A 14,356-nucleotide genomic window follows, 5' to 3' on the forward strand; every position below is an offset into this window, starting at 1 on the left:
CGGGTTTTTTTGGCGCATCTTTGTCTGCGATATGTCGCAGACATCGTGCGCCAGTCTGCGACACGATGTAACATTTTTTCCCGAAGGACCCGATGTGGATTCTCCCAAACCCGAAAAAGGGGCGTAACCCAACATTTCTGAGCTTTCCCACGTATTTATAAAGGTTTCCAACCCAAATTTGTTGAATTGTTGTGGATTTTTTCCCGACAACTCAGAGGACTTGGAAACCAAAACCAACAAAACCCACGTGCGACAAACAGGATGCGACATAATAATAATAATAAATACCAGGGGAAAAAAGCAGTCGGGTAAGAAAGCAAGATAGACTTACAACCCGATTTTCTAAGTAAATGAGGGCCATGGTGGACGTTCTTATTTGTTCTGGTTTCCACTTGCCAACATGCACTTCATTTTTATAGGTGATAAAATGGCACAAACAGCACTTCAGGCTTACATCTTTGTGTTTCTAAAGTTATATTAAAAGGGTACTCCGGTGGAAAACTTTTTTTTTTATTTGTAAATTACCGTACTTCTATAAAAAAATCTTAATCCTTCCAGTACTTTTTAGGGGCTATATACTTCAGAAGAAATGCTTTTTTTTTGGGATTTCTCTGATGTCACGACCACAGTGCTCTCTGCTGACAATTTTTGAACTGTCCAAAGCAGGAGAAAATCCCCATAGCAAACATATGCTGCTCTGGACAGTTCCTAAAAGGGACAGCAGAGGTCAGCAGAGAGCACTGTGGTCATGATATGAGAGAAATCCCCCCGCCGAAAAAAAAACCTTTCCTCTGTAGTATACAGCCCATAAAATGTACTGGAAGGATTAAGATTTTTTTTTATAGAAGTAATTTACAAATCTGTTTAACTTTCTGGCACCATTTGATTTAGAAAAAAAAAAAGTTTCCTACGGGAGTACCCCTTTAAGACTGGGTTCACATTGCGTTTGTATTTAAGTTTTTAACATGCATGTTTTATACTCTCAAAATTGGTAAAATCGTATGGTAAAAATGGATGTGATTTGTATGCTGTATAGCAGAATACATTTTTCATTGACTTACATCGTAAAAGTTTGCAACAAATACTTAATTATTATTGCTATACTTTTCAATGTTTTATGACTATTACATCCTACATGTTAAAACACAGTGTGAACCCAGCCTAAGCGATTCTTTACCATAGAGGTAGTCCCTGTGTGCCAGTCATATGCTGCCCCCAGTCCTCTATCATACAATGATAGCAAGCAAGGAGTGGGGAACTGGCTTAAAGGGGTACTCCGATGAAAAACAATATATATTTTTTTAAATCAACTGGTGCCAGAAAGTTAAACAGATTTATAAATTACTTCTATTTAAAAATCTTAATCCTTCCAGTACTTATCAGCTGCTGTATGCTACACAGTAAGTTGAGTTGTTCTTTTCTGTCTGACCACAGTGCTCTCTGCTGCCATCTCTGTCCATGTCAGGAACTGTCCAGGACAGGAGAGGTTTGCTATGGGGATTTGCTCCTGCTCTGGACAGTTCCTGACATGGACAGAGGTGTCAGTAGAGAACACTGTACGCAGACAGAAAAGAACAACTCAACATCCTGTGGAGCATACAGCAGCTGAAAAGTACTGGAAGGATTAAGATTTTTAAGTAGAAGTAATTTACAAATCTGTTTTAACTTTCTGGCACCAATTAATAAAAAAAAATAATAATAGTTTTCCACCGGAGTACCCCTTTAAGCAGAACTTCTCACCTGCCGGAGACAACCAGAGGTGAAAAGTTCAGCCCCCGGGATGCAGCAGCAGCTGCAAATATGTGAACGACGGGTATACCAGTCGCTGTGCGCAAACCCACTTCAGCAGCCGACGGGTATACCCGTCGTTCTGCTTTAAGGGGTTAAGGTTTTTTTTTTGTACTGTGGAAATTGCTAAAAAGAAATTCCCAAAAAGGTCTTGCAAGGGATTGTCACCACTGTTGTTGTCTTTACAGGTGGACAAGTACCTCTATCACATGCGCCTCTCTGATGAGACACTCTTGGAGATATCAAACAGGTTTAGCAAGCAGATGGAGAAAGGACTTGGGGCAGAAACCAACCCCACCGCCTGTGTGAAGATGCTGCCCACATTCGTACGGTCCACACCAGATGGGACAGGTAAGGACAACATTATGACATCACTATGTAATGACCTGATAAAAGTGATGTGGGATGTAATATGAATAGGGCCCTCTAAATGCTGCAAAACTACAACTCCCAGAATGCCCGGACAGCCAACGGCTGTCCGGGCTTTCTGGGAGTTGTAGTTTTGCAACAGCTGAAAGGCCACAGTATGGAGACCACTCTACTCCTATGATTCAGATCACACTATTCCTTATGGATCCATTTGATCAAATAAAGGACCTTTCCAGATCTTAAAACATCTAATATCTACCAGATGGAGGACTACAGCATGCTGGGAGTTATAGTTTTGCCAACATCTGGAGGTCCACAGTATGGAGACCACTTTATTAAGGGTACATTCAAACATACAGGATCCTGCGCAGATTTGATGTGCAGGATTTGTAACTGCAGATTAGAAGCTGTGATCAGTCATTTAGTTTACATGGACATTTAGTTTGCTGAAATCTGCAGCAGCAAATCCTGGGCATCAAATCTGCGTAAGTTCACACGAGCAGATTCACAGCGTACTTAACGCTGCGGATCCGCCGCTGAAGGCCCCTCTGTATTCTGCCTTCACATGTGCCTGCTCGTAGTGGCAATACACCGATAGGTGCAGACACACTGAAATGGTGTGCGAGTCGCCGCGCATGCGCGGTGTACTTGCACATATGGTGGCCGCTCCTCCTGCTCAATATGCCAGGCCGAGAGCTGCCGCGATGTGTGAGTATTCTGAGCATGCGCGTGGGGACTCGCACATCGCACTGTGTCTGCAGGCACATGTGAAAGCAGAATACAGAGGGTCCTCCACTGTGTGAACGTACCCTAAAGAGTACCTCTGATCATAGTCCTGGTGGCAAGATATCTGTTTTAATTTTGTGGCAACTTCAGAGGCCGAGACTTGTCCCAAGATGAACAGGATATGATAGAGGGAGAGAAGCTAAGCTCTCTAATATATAGGTAAATCTGATTTAGAGCAGGATTTCTGAGATAAGATCCTCACCGGACTCCTAGAAGACACAATGAGAGTCCTGCTTAACCCGCCCACATACAGTGATTGACAGCTTTCCCTATATCAGTGTGTTTGTGTACATATAGTTGTCAGACACTCTGTGGGCGGGGTATAAGGACTCTCACTGTCTCTTATAGGAGTCCAGTCAGGATTTAGGGTGAAACCACAAAAGTCATCAGCCGCATACAGCCAAAATGCGTCGGCCATTTGTCACGCCATTTGGTAAGCATACTTGCACAACGTCTGGCTGCCGCATTTTGGCTGCATGTGACCAACAGTTTCACCCTTACTCTGCTTTTTCAAAAAAATCATGCAACAAAAAACTTATATCACAGAGCTCAGCTCCCTTTTCATAACCTGCCCTGAGCATAAATGGGAATTGAAGCTAATCCTCATTCATATCCACTGCTAGATCTAATACACATCAGCAGCAGGAATACCTGTGTCATCCTTGGATTTCTGCTGAAGAAACTTTTGTAAATACACACTGGAGTCACCATAGGGTATTTCTGGGCTTGACAAATCCCAGGTGCCAGGTCATCATAACAAGTGAGAATTTCATCCTGGCACCTAGGTCAGCGTTTGTGCTGCAGAGCTGACGGCACTTACATATTTACTGCACTCTCTGTCACCCCGATTTTCATTCTGTAAATATATATCTCCATCTCCCATTCTCCCATCCCCGTGTGCTGTCTGGACGTTTTCCCTGTCCATAAGATGATGTCCTATGAATCAGCATGTGATGATAAACGCTCCTCTGCCTCCTCCACTGCTCCTGTGCTTCTTGCTTTAGTGGCGTGTAATGCTATGGAGAAGGCAGGGAGACATGTATTGTCACATTCTCCTCAGGGGCGGGGAAGCCGTGTAGCCAGTAGTGTTGAGCGCGAATATTCAAATAGCGGATTTTAATCGTGAATATCGGCACCCCGTGATTTTGCAAATATTTAGAATACAGTGACCCCCCCCTGACCTACGATGGCCCCGACCTACGATAATGTCGCATGTTGAAGGCAGCATCAACATACAATGCTTTTTTATGTCGGGGCCATCGCATATACGGCTATCCGGCAGCGCAGACTGCTTCAGCTGCTACCGGATAGCCATTTAAGGTGCCCCGTGTGGTCCTGTGGGTGTCACTCACCTGTACCGGCGCTCCGGACCGTCCTCTTCGGGATCCCCTGCATCGCCAGCACTCTCTATCGTCGTCATCGAGCACGCCGTCTCGTCATCCAATAGGAGCGGCGTTCGCAGCGATGTGATGACGGCGATGAAGAGACGCAGCAGAGACGGTCCGGGACGCGGCGACAGCGATGTAGGGCGACATCCAGGGCAGCAGTGAGTGGCGGGGACAGGTGAGTACTGTATAACCTCCTATACCAGTGGTCTTCAACCTGCGGACCTCCAGATGTTGCAAAACTACAACTCCCAGCATGCCCAGACAGCCGTTGGTTGTCCAGGCATGCTGGAAGTTGTAGTTTTGCAACATCTGGAGGGCCGCAGGTTGTAGACCACTGTCCTAATCTTTACATTGCACGGATCCCTCAACATACGATGGTTTCAACTAACGATCGTTAATTTAGAACCAATTACCATCATATGGCGAGGGACCACTGTATAGCAAAATATATTCGTTATGACGAATATTCGTTTTTTTTTTTTTTTTGTACTGTGTAAACAAAAAGTGATCATCCCTTCCTGCTTCCAGCTTGTGGTCCATAGAAGGCGAATATGTGAAAATTTGCGAAATCTGCACTTCCAGAGGACATTGATCCCTCCCTTCTTTTAGCTTGTGGGCCAATGAGAAGGCTGCAAATACAGTTGTCAGAGGTTAGCAACATCCCTAGCTACCAGTAGGAACGTAGTTAGTTAAAAGATATAACCGCGAAAGTGCATTTTGCTAATTTCATTACGAATATCGCATGAAATTTTGCGAATTCGAATATGGCCTATGCCGCACATCACTACTAGCCAGCACAAGGGCGCGGGAGAATGAGAAGGGAAGCTACATTTTTACACTGAATGGGACCACAGACAGAATTTAGTATATTACCTAGAGGAGGCAAGCTACCTGCAGAGGACTCCTACCTAAAGGGGGCATCAACCTACAGGAGGGGTTTTACATACAGGATAAGTGGGTTAGTGTAAGCGTAGTACTAGCTGTGCAAAATTTTACTGGGAAAATAGTGAACAAAAAAATTCCTGGCTTCTAACTTTGATTTGCTGACAACAAATTTGTCAAGTCTTGCGGTATTTCATGATATGTGAACATATTTTATAGAGTTGGTGAGAGTAGGCATCAAGCAGATTTCATGTACAGACATCATGAGGAGAATGTGGGGGATGTTTGTGGCAGCTGTATATGGTAAATGGAGTGATTAGGCGGGCCGAACATATTATTAGGGTGAAAACACATGGGCTCTGGGCCCCATGCAGCCGAAATGCAGTAGCCAATCAATGCATGAGCTTGCTGGCAAATTTGTTCGCTGATCTGCTGACTGGCTTCATTCTGGCTATATCGGCCTACAGCCCTTGTGTTTGCACCCTTAGGTTCATTTTAATGGTAAGATAATGTATGTAAATGCATACAGGTAGACGTAAGGATAGCACTCACCACCTCTTGAAGTTGTAGAATATTTTGTTTATTGCATGTGAATCATAATGTGGCGGAATGCAATGGAAGACATAATTCGCAGCGGGCGAGGACGCCGGGGCGCTCCAGCGCCCCGGCATCCTCGCCCGCTGCGAATTATGTCTTCCATTGCACGCCGCCACTTTATGATTCACATGCAATAAACAAAATATTCTACAACTTCCAGAGGTGGTGAGTGCTATCCTTACGTCTACCTGTATGCATTTGAATATAGCGTTGTGTGCTTTCTTAGATTTAGCACCCCACCTGCATAGCTCCTGCATAGGGATTTAAAGGGGTATTCCAGGCAAAAACTTTTTTTTTTATATATCAACTTGCTCCGGAAAGTTAACCAGATTTGTAAATGACTTCTATTAAAAAATCTTAATCCTTCCAATAGTTATTAGCTTCTGAAGTTGAGTTGTTTTCTGTCTCACTGCTTTCTGATGACTCACGTCCCAGGATGCTGTCCAGCTCCTATGGGGATATTCTCCCATCATGCACAGCTCCCGGGACGTGACATCATCATTGAGCAGTTAGACAGAAAACTTCAGAAGCTAATAACTATTGGAAGGATTAAGATTTTTTAATAGAAGTCATTTACAAATCTGTTTAACTTTCCGGAACCAGTTGATATATAAAAAAAGGTTTTTGCCTGGAATACCCCTTTAAGTGTATCACTTGGACACGGGGTACTGTGCCGGACTGACTGACTTTCTCTACTATAAGATAATGTATGTAAAGGCCACCCAACTGCCCCACAACAATAGATGGTTGGCGCTTAGGTCTGCAAAATGCCAAATTCTTTGTTCATTTTGAAAAATACATTACTACCAGCAGTGTCTAGTATAGTGAATAAACATGCAGCAATGGACAAGCAGGTATACTATACTAGCTCCCTCTGAACCTATGTTTGGGGGTTCAGAGGTAGATGTTTTTTTAGCAGAATATATATATATATATATATATATATATATATATATATATATATATATATATATATATATATATATATATATATATTTTAGCTGACAGCGGTCTTGTCAGTGCGGCCATCCTATGACTTCCCAAGCACCTCTCTGTTGGATCACGCGTGGTTGTGAAATGTTCTGGGAACTGTATGCCCATAAAACTGTAAATATGATTTGTGTAGCATTAACGCTACTCGTGTTTTGAGCCCTTCACGTATTGCAGGGTGACTCCTATATACTTACACGTTTTATAAAGCGATTTGAGGCATGCCACAGCCTGACGTCTTGGCAGCTGTCTTGATTATGCAAGCACAAGAATGTCTTTGGGCAGTGAAGCTCTTTCTCTTCTAAAAACATGTCTTTGTGCAAAAAACACTGCAGGGACTGTAGTAAGCGAATCTCAACCACCCTGGCATAGCGCGTGGCTGCCACGTTGATAAAATATCCTGCTATCACTGCAGTATCATTTAATGGCCCTTGTAAAGGATGGCTGAGCATTTGTTAAAGCCATCCGAGTGTGCTGGACCTGGGTAGTCATGTTATTGTAAGATCTGGAGAAAACCCTTTATAAAGAAGTTATGCAAATGTCACAATGGCAGGGACTAAGCAAGTTCTCTTTTATTTATAGTCCAAATACTTACAGACCGTACGCTTCAAACCGTAACATACACCGGTTATCTCACTCACCTCACGCCTGACCCACGGTTTCACTACTCACAACTATGGTAGCAAATAAGCTTGTTATTAGTCCACATTATTTTGAGGAATTTATCACTAAATTTGGTATCCTATAAGATGGCAGGGGGGAAATACTGTCCTGTAATCGGCAGCTAATTGTTACATAAGTCTGTGTCTGGTGTCTTCTCTCTCCAGCTGTGTACATAAAGGAGTAGGTTGGGTTATCGAGTTCCTTCTTATTGACTCGGGTTGGACTCCCATTGTTTAAACATTGTATTGTTTGATCTACTGAAGGAAAATCCTGACGTAAATGTTGACGTACAATGGTTACGTCAGAACGGAGGATGGAAAAATTCCCAGGGCTAAGTAATCCTGTCATTGCTGTGCGACGGCGGCGCAGAGACCTCAGCTTGTGATATAGTATTTAACATATGTGTGTTTAGATATGAGATAGAGATATATGAGAGAGAGAGAGAGATGAGAGATATATGAGGGAGCGCAGAGGAAATGAGAGACAGGTAGGTACATAGGTATGAGAGAGATATATGAGAGATATATGAGGGAGCGCAAAGGAAATGAGAGACAGGTAGGTACATAGGTATGAGAGAGAGATATGAGAGATATATGAGGGAGCGCAAAGGAAATGAGAGACAGGTAGGTACATAGGTATGAGAGAGAGATATGAGAGATATATGAGGGAGCGCAAAGGAAATGAGAGACAGGTAGGTACATAGGTATGAGAGAGAGATATGAGAGATATATGAGGGAGCGCAAAGGAAATGAGAGACAGGTAGGTACATAGGTATGAGAGAGAGATATGAGAGATATATGAGGGAGCGCAGAGGAAATGAGAGACAGGTAGGTACATAGGTATGAGAGAGAGATATGAGAGATATATGAGGGAGCGCAGAGGAAATGAGAGACAGGTAGGTACATAGGTATGAGAGAGAGAGAGAGATACATACAAAAAATAAAGTGATAGATATGAGAGAGAGATATATGAGGAAGAGCGATAGATATATAGATATGAGAGAGCGAGTTACGAGAGAGAGTGATAGAGAGAGATGGAGGGCAGCAGTGTTTCCCAACCAGGGTTCCTCCAGATGTTGAGAGAGAACAAAGAAAAGAGGGAGATATACAAGAGAGCGATAGATATAAAAGAGACATACACCAGAGAGCGATAGATATAAAAGAGGAAAAGAGAGAAATATACAAGAGAGCGATAGATATAAAAGAGACATACACCAGAGAGCGATAGATATAAAAGAGGAAAAGAGAGATATACAAGAGAGCGATAGATATAAAGAGGAAAAGAGGGAGATATACAAGAGAGCGATAGATATAAAAGAGACATACACCAGAGAGCGATAGATATAAAAGAGGAAAAGAGAGAGATATACAAGAGAGCGATAGATATAAAAGAGACATACACCAGAGAGCGATAGATATAAAAGAGGAAAAGAGAGAAATATACAAGAGAGCGATAGATATAAAAGAGACATACACCAGAGAGCGATAGATATAAAAGAGGAAAAGAGAGAAATATACAAGAGAGCGATAGATATAAAAGAGACATACACCAGAGAGCGATAGATATAAAAGAGACATACACCAGAGAGCGATAGATATAAAAGAGAGATACACCAGAGAGAGATATACCAGAAAGCGATAGATATAAAAGAGAGATACACCAGAGAGAGATATACCAGAGAGCGATAGATATAAAAGAGAGATATACCAGAGAGCGATAGATATAAAAGAGAAGTACACCAGAGAGCGATAGATATAAAAGAGAGATATAGATATAAGAGAGGGATATATGAAAGAGAGGGATAGATATGAGAGATCTAGATGAATGTGAGAGCAAAAGAAATGAGAAATAGAAAGATGCATAGATATAAGAGAGAGGAATAGATATGATACAGCTATAGATAAAATAAAGATGACAGAGCAATAGATATGAAAGACATATTATAGATATGATAAATATTATTTATATTACAGAAAGTGATAGAAATGAGAGACAGATAGATAGATACATAGTTATGAGAGAGGTGCATAGATAGATACATATGAGATATAGATAGATACATATGAGATAGATAGAAATTAGATAGATAGAGATAGATATGAGAGATAGATATGAGATAGATAGATAGATATGAGATAGATAGAAATGAGATAAATATGAGATAGATAGATATGAGATAGATATGAGAGATAGATAGATAGAAATGAGATAGATAGATATGAGATAGATGGATGTGAGATAGATGGATATGAGATAGATAGATGGATGTGAGATAGATAGATATGAGATAGATAGATAGATATGAGATATATAGATGTGAGATAGACAGATATGAGATAGATAGATGGATGTGAGAGATAGAAATGAGATAGATATGAGATATAGATAGAAATGAGATAGATATGAGATATAGATAGAAATGAGATAGATATGAGATAGACAGACATAGATAGATATGAGAGAGATAGATAGATACATATGAGATAGATAGATAGATAGATAGATACATATGAGATAGATATTATATAGATGAGATGGAATGATGGATTGATATTAGGTGATAGATACTTTACTCCTGTCAGCAAATAACATGAAAGGTGACAACCCCATCTAACGTCACAGTTCATTTCAGTGTCTACATATAAAAGTAGGAGTGAACTGTACTACGCTCTTTTCTTGCCAATATCTGCCTAGTGTAAAATACTCTAATGGATCCCACATGAACACCAGATGTATTTCAGCGTACATACGGATCTCATCTAAATTTTACCTTTACCCTACTTATATGGTCACTGGGCCTCATATAAAAACTAGTGCCCTTTGATCCCCTAGTGACATGGGGGGGACCTCACTGGCCTCCACTTACTCAGGCTATGAAGTCTAGAATGTCATTACTGGTTGTCACCCAGCATCTGGTATTACAGTGGGGAACCAGGACAAGTCAGAGATGTGTATGATCGGGTTATGTGCGATATAAGGTTAAAACTAATGCGAAACAAAGATTCATGGATACTAAATTCTGTTACTGTCTGATGTTAAGAATTTAAATAGTTAAATATTAAAAAAAAGTAAAATTTAGTAAAACGGTGGGGTCCATGTGCTGAAATTTTCACCTGGACTCCAACACTGATCAAAACTTCAGACTTTTTACTATAACATGTCAAGGGGTTAACGCAGTGGTGTCCAAATTGCAGCCCTCCTGATGTTGCAAAACTACAACTCCCAGCATGCCCGGACAGCCAACGGCTGTCCGGGCGTGCTGGGAATTGTAGTTTTGCAACATCAGGATGGCCACAGTTTGGACACCACTGGTTTAATGATACTAAAGGCCCTATAGATAGATACTGTAGTTACATAAGCGCACACACCCTGTATGAGGTGGAGGCCTAAGGGCTGGATTAGATATGCAGGTTTTTTATAGTAAGAATGGAGCAGATGAATAGGGAAGCCAACAGGGACTTATACTTGCCTAGCAAGTAATATTAGTTGACCGTACCTAGCAGTGGTATTAATGTTACCTGAACAACGCAGTAGGTTTCTTCCTCTGTTTTGTCTTGGAAGGTAGAAAAATAAAAAGCTGGTGTTACTAAAGATCTGACTGGCTTCTTAGGTCTATAACATGCTGTCTATTTTTAATTTATAATAAAAAGTAGGGATCAACCGATATTGATTTTTTTCGGGCCGATACCGATACTCTGTGAAGGTTAGGGCCGATAGCCGATAACTTATACCGATATTCTGGTATAAGTTATCGGCTATTTATCCCCCCCCCCCCCGCCGCCGACCCCGGGGATGGGGGAGGCAATGGGGCAGCGGCGGTGAGGGGTGTGGTGCAGTGCGGTGGGGTGGGGTGGGAGGCGGGGCATTATCGGATTATCGGCAAGGTCATTTCCGATACCGATAACGTCCAAAATCGTGAATATCAGCCGATTAATATCGGCCAAACCGATAATCGGTCGATCCCTAATAAGAACTTTCTAGCGGTAGGTGGGTATTGATTCTTATTGAGGAGATCCAGATGAAGGTATGGAGTTTTATTATTATAATTAGCTCCTTTAGAAGGAAGAAACTATCTAGGGTCACCTTTAGATAACTACCATAAGCCTATGTCTGACCTAAAACAGAACCTTGAAACATGACCATCCACTGTCTAGAAAAAACGTTTCACCAAAATGGCAGGTAGAGAATCTTTACTGTAAGAGCAGTGAAACTATGGAACTCTCTGCTATATGATGTTGTGATGGTTGATTTATTAAAGGGGTACTCCGCCCCTCGACATCTTATCCCCTATCCAAAGGATAGGGGATAAGATGTCAGATCGCGCGGTCCCGCTGCTGGGGACCCCGGGGATCGCTGCTGCAGCACCCCACTATCATTACAGCACAGAGCGAGATCGCGCTGCACATAATGACGGGCAATACAGGGGCCGGAGCATCCTTACATCATGGCTCCGCCCCTCGTGACGTCCCAACCCACCCCCATCAATACAAGTCTATGGGAAGGGGGCGTGGCGGTCGTCACGCCCCCTGCCAAAGACTTGCATTAAGGGGACGGGCCGTGATGTCATGAGGGGCGTAGCCATGACGTCACGCTGCTCCAGCCCCTGTATCGCCCGTCATTACGCAGAGAGCGAACTCGCTCTGTGCTGTAATGATAGTGGGGTGCTGCAGCAGCGATCCCCGGGGTCCCCAGCAGCGGGACCCCGGCGATCTGACATCTTATCCCCTATCCTTTGGATAGGGGATAAGATGTCTAGGGGCGGAGTACCCTTTTAAGCAAGTATAAAAGTAGGACCTGCATAAGTCATGGGTGCTAGATTTCTGGAGATAGGACATAATCCAGTGATTCGCGAGTTGAGAAGGATTTTTTCCCCTTTTCTGCCTTCTTCAGGATCAGCACAGTCATTTATAGGTTGACTTTGATGGACTTTTGTCTTAGTTCAACCTTATCAACTATGTAACTATGACCACATATGGTGGGAGATTTATCAAAACCTGTCCAGAGGAAAAGTTGCTGAGTTGCCCATAGCAACCAATCGCATCGCTTCTTTCATTTTTGAGAAGGCCTCTGAAACATGAAAGAAGCAATCTGATTGGTTGCTATGGGCAACTGATTAACTTGTCCTCTAGACAGGTTTTGATAAATCTCCCCCATGATACCTATATGGGACTTTAGAAAACATTTATACAAATTTTAAGAATAACATGCAAATATTTCATATTAGGCCAGTTTATATAATATGGATGCAGGTCCCGGGCCGGCTGTGGGTGTAATGAACCGAACGATCCCTATGAGTCTTATATTTGGGATTATTGGTCTGTAATACTGACATCAAAATGCCTATAAAACTGACCTCGGATGGTCATGTGTTGTATATGATTAAAGGGGTACTCCACGGGAAAACATTTTTTTTTTTAAATCAACTAGTGCCAGAAAGTTAAACAGATATGGAAATTACTTCTATTTAACAATCTTAACCCTTCCAGTACTTCTCAGCTGTTGTATGCTCCAAAGGAAGTTATTTTCTTTTTGAATTTATTTTTGGCCTGACCACAGTGCTCTCTGCTGACACCTCTGTCCATGTCAGGAACTGTCCAGAGCAGGACAGGTTTGCTATGAGGATTTGCTCCTACTCTGGACAGTTCCTGACATGGACAGAGGTGTCAGCAAAGAGCACTGTGGTCAGACAGAAAGGAAATTCAAAAAGAAAATAACTTCCTGTGGAGCATACAGCAGCTGTTAAGTACTGGAAGGATTAACATTTTTAAATAGAAGTCCTTTACAAATCTGTTTAACTTTCTGGCATCAGCTGATAAAAAATTTTTTCCAGTGGACTACTCCTTTAAGAACTGAAATGTATATATCAGGAACATCCGAAATCTGGAGATATTCCTAGAAAACAGCTGTTTCTCCGTTGTAGGTGGAATTCATCCCCCTCATTTACAAAGACGACAGGAATAGAGTTTTTTTTGTGTGTGTGTGTGTGTATGTATATATCGGTATAGTCGAAAGCTTTGACCATTGATCTATCCGGTGCATTCAACAAATGTTTCCACACAGCAATCTGCCGTTACAGAGGTTAAATCCACTGGCACTCTTTGGTTTGTGTGGCCATGAACAAAATGGTTCTGGGCAGGGTCCTGCGCAGTGCAGCCAGCACAGCAGAATCATTGCCTGATATAGAGGGGTGAGAGAGGTCATTCCAGGTCAACAGCGCCCATTCCTAGGCTGTACCAAGCTAAATGCACCGGAATCGCACTACCAGGGACACCGTCACACAGCAGGTTGGCACGCAGGCCACTTGTCACATTACCACTGTTGACGATCGATCGTACATTTCCATTATATAACACGTTCTGCCAGGGGTCAAGTCATGGGGGGGAAAAAGTGTGGGAACTCATCCAAGATTTCCACTCAGGGGCTGTTACTGCTAATGGGTACTGTGGAAAAAGTGCAGGAACTCAGTTCCCACATGTTCCTGCAAGACTTGAGCCCTGCGTTCTGCATCTGGACTGGGAGGATTGGAGAAGGGGTGAACTTAGTCGGCTTCAGTATCTGTATATACATGCCTGTGGTCACATAACAGCTTATTGGGGTCCAAATTATTATTTGTGTATTATTATTGGTGTCCAAATTTAGAAGAGTCACCTATCTAGAAGATAGACTGTACAATGAGTCCTTTATTTGATCAAAGTAATGCCAAGTAAATAATGAAGTTTGACTCCTAGGAGTAGAGTGGTCTCTGAACCATGACCCTCCAGCTGTTGCAAAATTACAACTTCCAGTATGCCCGGACAGCCAACGGCTGTCCGGGCATGCTGGGAGTTGTAATTTTGCAACAGCTGGAGGGTCATAGTTTGAAGACCACTGGAGAAGATCATCAATTGTTCTTC

At 42.4% G+C, this 14,356-nt stretch overlaps 1 protein-coding gene across 6 annotated transcripts in view; it reads left to right on the top strand.

Annotated features, from left to right (window-relative positions):
* The window catches only part of LOC130368136 (hexokinase-2), a 72,303-nt gene that overhangs the window by 26,486 nt on the left and 31,461 nt on the right, over positions 1-14,356 (top strand). For 4 of the 6 annotated variants that reach the window (XM_056571482.1, XM_056571480.1, XM_056571481.1 and 1 more), the window contains exon 2: positions 1,977-2,139. In XM_056571482.1, coding sequence (XP_056427457.1) covers positions 1,998-2,139 — 142 coding nt within the window. In that variant the 5' untranslated portion in view covers positions 1,977-1,997. Of the gene's footprint in view, positions 1-1,976; positions 2,140-12,577; positions 12,597-12,624; positions 12,779-14,356 lie in introns of those variants that run through there. The other 2 variants (XM_056571485.1, XM_056571484.1) reach the window with 2 other exon arrangements.

This window comes from Hyla sarda, chromosome 4 (assembly GCF_029499605.1).
Source record: "Hyla sarda isolate aHylSar1 chromosome 4, aHylSar1.hap1, whole genome shotgun sequence".
NCBI classification, from domain to species: Eukaryota; Metazoa; Chordata; class Amphibia; order Anura; family Hylidae; genus Hyla; species Hyla sarda.